General features: G+C 52.5%; 1 protein-coding gene across 1 annotated transcript; it reads right to left on the bottom strand.

Annotated features, from left to right (window-relative positions):
* Nucleotides 1-3,921: 3,921 nt before the first annotated feature.
* LOC149810080 (N-terminal acetyltransferase B complex catalytic subunit NAA20-like) lies at nt 3,922-6,176 on the bottom strand. The gene is made up of 5 exons (XM_089994437.1): nt 6,099-6,176; nt 5,926-6,016; nt 5,254-5,386; nt 4,803-4,933; nt 3,922-4,013 (listed from the first exon to the last, which is right to left on the bottom strand). The coding sequence occupies exons 1-5, from the start codon at nt 6,174-6,176 to the stop codon at nt 3,922-3,924; spliced, it is 525 nt and encodes a 174-aa protein (XP_089850563.1).
* Between the last annotated feature and the right edge of the window lie 3,089 nt (nt 6,177-9,265).

The raw sequence follows: 9,265 nt of genomic DNA on the forward strand, positions 1-9,265 counted from the left end.
TGACAAGCCGGCGACCGACCCCTTCACCGACGCAACGAAAGGCATTAAGATCTACGATGGTGACGTTTTTGGCATTCCGTTCCGCTTCATCGACACGCCGGGGCTGTCCCCGGATGCTGAGTCAATGGGCGCCAACCAACGGCTCTTGGCAGGGGTCAAGCGCCTCACGTTCCGTGCAGAGAACAAACCGCACATCTACGTGTACGTGGACAGGATGGATGTCATCCGCCGCGACGGCGCTGACATCGGCATGCTGCGCTGCATTCGCGATGTGATCGGCCACGCGGCGATGTACGGAACCGTCGTGTGCCTCACCCACGCATGCACCCAGCCCCCAGAGTCGTCGGCAGGGAGCATGCAGTACGAGATGTGGTCGCTGCGGCGCCTTCAGCTGCTGAACATGCGGATCGCAGAGGCGATGCAGGACCGGAGGATTCAGAACCCGAGCGTGCTCGTTGAGAACCACCCAGCGTGCCGCACCAACGCATCAGGTGAGCCTGTGCTGCCTAACGGGTCTGCCTGGCGCACACAGCTTGCGCTGCTGATGTTCTCCACAGCGCAGATGTCGGCGGGGACGCGAATCCCCGGAATCGCGCGCAAGGGCGGCGCTGGGGGGGGGCAGGAGGAGCTGATGCGCATGCTGGGGCAGGGCCACAAGCTGCCACCTATCAGCTATCTGCTGCAGAACCTCAACCAGTCCAAGCCACCACAGAAGTTCTCCGAGGAGGAGCGCTCGATCCTCACCGAGTCCGAGATCCGCGCGCTCAAGTCGAACGACAACGAGGCCGCACGTGAGGAGCAGCGCAAGCGCCGTGAGTTCATCAAGACGCGGCAGGATGAGTCCAAGCTTGGCGGGGAGGCGGCTGTGGCGATCCCTGCCCCAGACCCCCCCCTGCCACCCACCTTTGACAGTGCCACCAACAACTATAGGTACGAGCTCGGTCAACGATAGCTTGTTGACAGCACACGGACCATCCAGAATTGCAATCAAACATGCCTGTGTTGCAATTTGTGATAGGGATAGTGAGTCGTTACCTCAAATTTTATTTTTTCAACAGCCTGCCCATCACTGATGCATCACTGAGCAAACTTGTGGTTTCTCAAGCAATTAAACCAGCATTGGCATGCGAACGATCGATCCAACATGCCGCACTCGTGCAAGGATGCGGCACATGGATTGCTGGCTGTGCCTATCCCGCCAACAGTAGCTGAACTCCCAATCAGGGCACTTCCCTATCCTTTTGGTTTCAGCCTGCATTACGCTTTGCATCCGTGGCTCCTGGCAATCCTCTGATTCCGCGGTTGTTGTCGTGATGCCATTGTTAGTTCACGTTTGGCTGCGCGTTGCCACTGGCAGCCCAAGGATGGATGCGTTCACTGCTGGCAGCAAAGCTCCTCACTGCCTCACTCCAGGACAGACATTTTTCATCATATCCAGCCGCACAGTGCAAATCAGCAATCACAGGGTATCAACCTATCTCCAGCAGCCAGATTGCATGACGATCGCCAGCTGAAGCCTGCAGTCTCACGCACTTCTGTCTGCCATGCAGGTACCGGTATATGGAGGCCGCAACAGGGTGGATCTCGAGGCCGTTCGTGGACTCTAACGGACCCGACCGCTCAGATGGAATCAACGGGGCCCAGTCCGAGAAGACCTTCATTGTGAGGACTCCAAACCACCACATCGGGGGAGCACCCACCCGTATCTTCTCGCAGCTCGTCAAGGACAAAGAGAACACGACGATGGTGGGCCAGCTCGAGTCGTCCGCATGGCTCAGCAAGTCTCTGCCCCTCACCGTGGCCGTGGACGCTCAGTCCCTTGGTTCCGACATGCTCTACTCTTGCCGCTTGGAGCCCCGCTTTAAGTACCTGGACTTGAAGGGCCGGAAGCGCTTGAAGGTGTGCCTGTATTAAAACCTTCCGATCGGCTCTTCACCCAGTGCCACAGCATTCCTGACAGATAAGAGTTGCCAAGGCTGGAATTTTGGCACATTTGGGGCTTCCTGATGTCTTTGAGCCTCTCACGATGTGCCACGGTTCCAGGCAAATCAATAAAGAAATCGATCGCTTTTGGAGAGGGGTTTTTCAACAGATTGCAGTTCCGGCCAACTTGGGCGGCGATCAAGTTGTTGCCCAGCCTGTGCCCGTTGATTGCAATGTTTCTGCCCAATAGAACAAGTCAATACTGCTGGATGGGTACTATTCTGTTGTTTCAGGGTGAATGAAGTTTCCATTTCTGTCCCGGCTCTTGGCAACACCTGTCGCTGATCGGAGGATGGAAATGATGCTGATGTGTCCTTTGCAAAACTGTTGTATCCACATGAGAGTTGGCAACTTCAAGAACCACTTGGGATTCGGTGCTTCCATTATTGTCACCTGAGGCAAGCGTACCTGGACCAGCCTGACTTACCATAGGCTCACCTGACATGGATGATGATGATTTTTTTGGTACAACACTACCCTGCATCCACATGGACATTGGCAACTCCAAGCAGTACTGGGGGATCAGTCTTTGAATGCCCACCTCGCACCTTTTCACGTGTGAGCACCCCGTGCTGTGTGCAGACCGCCACGGGCCTGGTCGTGAGCAAGCTCGGAGAGAACAACAACCCGCTCAAGGGTTCCACCGTGCGAGGCTTCCGAGTGGAGCAACGGGTTCGCCTGCACAAGAAGCTCAAGCTGACGATGACAGGCGCGCGCCTTGCCAGCACTGTCAAGGCCGCCCCAGAGAAAGGCTATGCATACGGTTTTGAAACGGTGTTCAAGGACACCTCGGATGTGCAGGCGCCGGAGCTGGCGGTGAGCTACAACCACATGCGGCACCGGCGCCAGGGCGTCCACGGCGGGACGATCGCGTACCAGAAGCACCTGACGCCAGAGACCGTTATGAACCTGCGCATGCAACAGAGCAGCAGTGGCCAGTCGACGCTCTCCATGCGCGTCACGAGCCATGACATGCCGAATCTTGTCTACGCGTTTGCTGTTCCGATGGTCGGTTGGGTCCTCGACAAGATTACCCGCCGCGGCCACGAGTCTCTTGACTTCTGAACTGAGTGCGTGGTACTTTGGGACTGTTGCTATTGCAGTCGCTGGACTCTGAGCGCCGAGCTGCATGCTGGGTGCTTTGCGTCTCGAGACAGCTGCGAGCATGGATTTGTTCTTCGACTTGAATCTTCTTGGATGGCTGTCCTTTTGAGAATGCCCTCGAGGCTGGAGGAGGCTGGCTGTGCATGTTAAATGCCCTCGCTCCTGATACAGCTCTGCTTTGCTGAGAACGTTCGTGGCTGCATACTTGAACTCATCATGGAATTTGGTTTTCTTCTTGTGGTCACTGAGACGAATGTACAAACTTTTAAAACGTAGGTAGCGTGAAGCAGCACACTTGAGACTTTCAGTTCCGGTCACCTTGGAGTGTCTGCTGTTTTGTGTAAGTCGAGTGGAGGGATCTTTGAGCATGTGCTTGTCCTCTTGTAAGCATATTGTAGGTGCTGCAGTACTGCACAGCGCAAATTGTGTAGAAAGGGATCCCTGTCAACAAAGCAAAGTACATCGGGGCATTGTGCGATGGCAGGGAGGTGCTGTGATGCATTCAATGGGGCTGCGTGAGTGCATTATCGATTTGCATGCTGGTAGCATGAAGTTGATAATAGGCAGCGGACATGCATATGCCCTCACCTCTTAAGCAATTGATTGTGCCATTCGCAGCAGCATGGAAAGGATCCAACAGTGCACCTCGTGACACCGAGAACTAGGTAGGCACTGGAACACCTACAAGTAAGGGCTACCCTGAACATGAAACGTACGGGAGCAGGGTTACACATTACACAGTAGCTCATGGACTGCATATCATACAGGGTCTGGAACAGTCTTCTCACTGCAACCTACCTCGTTGCAACGAGCATCAATGTCAATATCAAAACATCAATCAAACTCCAAATCCTCGGGGCGTATTGGCTTATTCAACGGAATGATCGACTCCTTTTTGACGTCTCGTGGCATCGCTTTCCGCATGTCTGCATGTACGACCAAGTGTGACATACAACACGCATGTGGCGAATGCTGGTGGCCGTGTGGTGAAGGCTGGCTTCGTCGGCAACGCGCTGAAAGGGCTGAGCATCAGCTTGTGCCGCGGCAACGCGCTCATGTACCGTCGCGGCCTCGGCGCTTTGGCGCGCGCGACGGGCAGTTGTTTCACAGCAGGCTTGACTGTTCCAACTGCTGACGTTCAATGAGCGCAGCTCTCGTTTGAGTGTGTTGTGTTTGTTGTTTGCGGCTTGTGCTGTCGTTGTTCTGTCTCTCGATGTAATCACACATACGCATGTGGCAAGATCTTCAAGATAACAAAAGCCGCGTGGCGCGTAGTAGCAGGAGTGCACACAGCAAATACAAGGGCATTTTTGCAGAAAGGGTATGCTCCCAACACTGGCAACCATGACGCACATGAATGCAGCAACGTACTGCGATGTACGGCATTGGAGCAGGTAGGATACAAAGCAGAGACTGATGTCCATCACACTCACATTGCACTTGTTGTTTGTAAACGACTGAAAATGTCGGACCCTTGACTGATTGCATCCAGTAGCTGCAAGCAGATCCAATCGCATTCGCCAGCTCTGCTGCAAGAGTTGCCAAGGTGCATTACGAAAGGACACCAACGTATCAGCCAGCGGTGAACAACCAGCGAACGACATGTCCTTGAGCTTTGTGAATGCATTACTACCAAAAGAGGGATGTGAAGAAACCTCAGTACCAAGAATAAAACCGCAACATTCATATATGTGGCAATTCTTGTGGAAACGCACCAAATGCATCCTCTTTTTGACTGTAATAGCCAAGAACTCGTCGGTACACCGAATACCCAAGCTTCTTGTACATTGATATGCCCGTTTGGTTGGAAACACGCACAAACAGATCCACAAAGTAAGCATTATGCCTGCACCAACACCCAAACGATATTCAAGTCTCCATAAACGTTATGTGTGGCCACAAGAAAACCATCACCCAAGCACATATACCAACATGCAAGTACACAACCTGACAACCAAAGCAGTGCAAAGCCAGTCCGTAAAATTTGGCCCCACGCTCCAGTACGATCTCTTGTCTAGAGTGCACAGGTACGCGGGTGGGAAAGAGGTACCTCTTCCCACCTCTTTTCTTTCTCAAAAAACAATGCATCGAGCTGTCTGGCAATATTTAGGCTCTTGGCGGGCTCATGCACTGCAGTGCTTGGCGTTGGAGAAGTGGGCAACGTACACTTTGTGAGTGATCTGCTCGAGAATGCCCATCAATCTGCTGGCCAAGCCGATGCGACGGTAGTCTGGAGCAACAGTGACTGCTGTCACATGCCCGTGCCAGAGCTTGTCATCTCCCTCCGCCTTGCCCAGGACTGCATATCCAGATCAGCTGCCAGTCAGAGGTGGGATCCACCCCAACAACGCACAATGCTCTCCAGGTGTTACCCTACACATACCTGAGAAGTGTAGTGCCACCTCGTTACTTGGGGAGTGACTGAAACCTTCAATGCCTTTGAGCGGTGTTAGATGTGCTTGCTGGGTTGGCTCGAATGGCGGCGAGCATACTGACAGCACCATAGCAAGGCGTTGCCCCAAGCCGTTGCCCCTGTATCTCTGTGAGATGTGTTGTCCTCTTGGGCCCATGCCAAGAACATTTGATTTTGGTTGACAAGTTTGCGTGCTCATATCTGGACCAACGAGAGCGCATCGATTCTTGCTTCAAAGCTTTGTGCGCAATGTACCCTGTCTTTCCACGCACCCATGCAATTCGCTCATCTCGGAGAAACTCATATGCTGCCGCTTGATTGACCAAAAGGACAACAGCATGGTTTGCAGATGGCAACGACTGCAATATCCATGTAGGGGGCCATATGCCTGGGTCGATAGAACATGGCAATTGAGCGATGCACACCGTAACCCATTAGATGCTGCCCGGGACCAACTGCCATCTGGCAGAATTCCGGCCATTTCGCCAAATATTCCAGATAAAAGCCAAAATGGTACTGCAAACAGCAGTATCGGGTCATTCTCATAGATGCATTTCCCTGAACGGGGACGAGCAGAAGCCGGCAATCATGTACGTACCGTTTCAGTAAGCGGATCCAAGTTGATGCGATTGAATTTAAAAAGATCGCTGCACGTGAATTTTCGTAACGTCGTCATTTTGAACACAGACTTCGTGAGGTGTAGGGTTCTGCAGGCCGCTCAGCAGGTGTGGACAATTGTCACATGCAGCGGATACATGTTATTCTCCGGTCAGGTATAGTTAGACGGCGGCTTGCCGATGCCAGTGCCACTGGCAGTGGCAGAGGGCGCGCTGAAAGTGACTAGCTGTCTAAATTGCTAAATTGTTCCACTACCAAAACGCACGACGGATAGATCGTGCAAGTTTCGACGTATGTCACAAATTGAACCTACCAAATGCATCGTCTTGACTCACAACAACTTAAAAAAATCACCGTGCATGCAAAAGACGACATCCTTCACTGAAGGCTTCAGGAAAAAGCCACAGGACGGAGAGCTACGCTGTGGAGCTACGCGTAGCATGGATGCACGAGACAACATAAACCCCGAATGTTATGTCGCACAGCCTTCGATGGGATCAAGCAAGCAAACATGCAGTGCCAACGATTGTTGAAACCGGCGAAGTCCGTTGCATTATTGCCATATGCCTTCACTGAGCATTCAGCCGCGAGGTCAGCAGAGATCCCGGCCAAACAGCAGAGTAGGGTCCAGAGGGTGTCCTTTGTCAGGTCGTTGAGCCTGACCTGGGCCAAAGTGCGCTGCAGTCAACTGGTTCCTCTTGCGAACAACCGAGTATGTCCGTTTGCGGTCAGGCTCCCTCGGAGTTTGGGAACATGCAGATCCATCGTGCGGATGCTTCCACAACAGATAATAAGGACGTGCCCCATGTGGAAACCAGTTCAAGTACTTGTGCTCACAAGAAAGTTCGAGGGGGTCCGAAAAGACATACACAACACATGGAATGGCACTCCACGAGCGCGCGACCACGTATAAGGTCAACAAAACATGACATACCATTAAGCGAGCGCTAATGGTCAACAAGGTTAGTAAATGACTGCAAGCAGGCCAGCCTACGGTTGCCAGACATCCATGATGTCCTCTGAAAGCTCGTCCAGCCGCTTGAGAATCTCGCGCACGGGCAATTCTCCGTCAGCAGGCGGGAGCGAGATGACCTCGCTGTCTGTCCCTCCAAGAGATGCCCGCATTGACCGCACCGCCTGCAGCTCAACGTCAATTTAATCAGTCCAAGCACACGGCTATTCGGCATTTGAGCATTCTTGAGGCATGAAATAGTTTTGTTGGTCTGCTCCAAGAGGTGGCCCTAACTCACGGAGCTATCCCTGACGATTGACCGATGGTGCAACAGCAAACAAAGAATTCAGCATAGCATCCCACCAAGGCCCATGATACATAGTTGTTGACATAAGTTTGGCAGGGCAATGCTGTACGAGTTTGGAATTGAGGAAATCACTGTGGGGCATGCATCCGCAGCCCCACAGAATCAGGCCCAATTGTTGAGAAACAGCTCTTGGCTATGGCCTCTGGTGTCGCAGTTTGGTAAGCTTCTTTGCTTCCAAGGCATTCAGTGCGGCGTTGCAAAACTCAGTTCGCGGGAGTTGCCTACCGCCTTGAGGGATGATGAAGCATTGGGTATTTGCAGCCTCTCTGTGGCCACAACAAAGCTCGGACCAAGAACCAATAGCGATCAGATATATCCCACATTCAGCATCAGAATGTGAGATCTATCTGATATAAATAGACATACGACATTAGAGATGGGGGATTTGCTAGTGTGGCGAATGCAGTGCTTCGCCACGATGGATCTCGACCCCCATTTCTGTCCCCCAAACTCATGCATTGTTGGGCATCTAAACCTGGAAAATGACAGGGTGTGGCAAAGCACTGGACGAGTGCATACCTGCAGCAGCTGCAGGGGGGTGGTGTAGAGCAATTCCTCCGGGCCAACCTCATCCCCAAGCTCCTCGTCCACAATGGACTCCTCCGAGGGCGGCGCAAAAGCATCCGGAAGACATGTCCGCCGCTCGATTCGATCCTCCATTGCCAGCAACACCTCCAGGATACGGTTCTGCACATGGAATAAAGATTCTCAAAGCCTAGTGAAAGGACATGTTGAGGTCCATGTAGAATGTGATCCATATCTAAAACACTGTCCTGGTCTGGTTAGCCACTGCTTGATATGCAGGACTGACGCAGAACCATACTCCTCAGCGCTAAGGTTTCTGGTTCTCCTCCGTGAAGAGGTTGACCCGCAAAGGTTCACCTCAACAGGACAGTGTTTCAGGTATGGAACATTCCAAGGTGGAAATGCGCTCACCAACATATAGCACGGGCTGGAAATCTACACTTCCTGTAAAGTTACTTGATGCTCACAATAGAAAGAATGGTCCCTGCCAGTGTTTCGGGTAGGGAAGAATCTTTCTGGGGTGAAACGTCTGGTATTTTCGGGGTTTAGATTTCCAGCCTGTGCTGATGTGTTGATGAGCAATGTACCAATGTGCCAATCAAGCCCTGGATAGACTTGCTGCTCTGTAGCATGTATGCCCTCAGCTACCTGATCATCTCTCAGTGGTGCTGCATGCCAAGTGCTCACCCACCTGCTTGGAGTTACCACTGCCCATGAGCCATGGGGTGTGGTAATGATGAAAAAGAATACATCATCATCTTGCGCTGGATCCCCACCAAGGTCAGAGAGAAATTCTGAGTCGGCGCTGTTCCGCATTTCATACCATCAACTGGTAAAAAACAAAAATATGAAGTGTTATATGGTGCAAGTCTCATCTCCAGGCAGTAAGGTACCCAGTACCTCGTGTCAAAATTGCCGTGCATGGGGCCAACTGGCGATGATTGATAACCTATCAGCTCCCTTCCACCCCACACCACATATGACGATCCTCAAGCTCAAGTGGTGTTTTCGATGACTTGAGAGCAACGTACGCTGATGTCGACAGCCGCCATCCCCTTCTGCAGCTGCAACATTGTCGTTGCATCCATCTCGCTGCGGCCCGCAACCTCAAGGAGTGAGCTGTCTCTGGAGGCCTTTATCAGTTCTTCAACGTGCTTTGCCTGCATACCGCGCAAAGAGTTGTATTCAACGACATTCCAGAGCGCTTTGACAACCTGCACGCACTTCAGTCGTGAAATGTGCTCCCAATGTTTGTTTCTCGCAAGTGTCCATCCCTGCATGGGTTTCTCATGGGAGAAAGCAC

The sequence above is a fragment of the Nuphar pumila genome, unplaced genomic scaffold (genome assembly GCF_984573655.1).
Source record: "Nuphar pumila unplaced genomic scaffold, dmNupPumi1.hap1.1 HAP1_SCAFFOLD_554, whole genome shotgun sequence".
Lineage (NCBI taxonomy): Eukaryota > Viridiplantae > Streptophyta > Magnoliopsida > Nymphaeales > Nymphaeaceae > Nuphar > Nuphar pumila.

Bases quoted from the DNA above. Each gene is read 5' to 3' on its own strand.
- LOC149810080 (XM_089994437.1), bottom strand. From the start codon at position 6,176: ATGACGACGTTACGAAAATTCACGTGCAGCGATCTTTTTAAATTCAAT. The intron at 6,017-6,098 runs GTACGTACATGA...TGCTGTTTGCAG, and splicing joins TGGATCCGCTTACTGAAACG to TACCATTTTGGCTTTTATCT. The intron at 4,934-5,253 runs GTACGTTGCCCA...GTGTTGGTGCAG, and splicing joins GAGCAGATCACTCACAAAGT to GCATAATGCTTACTTTGTGG.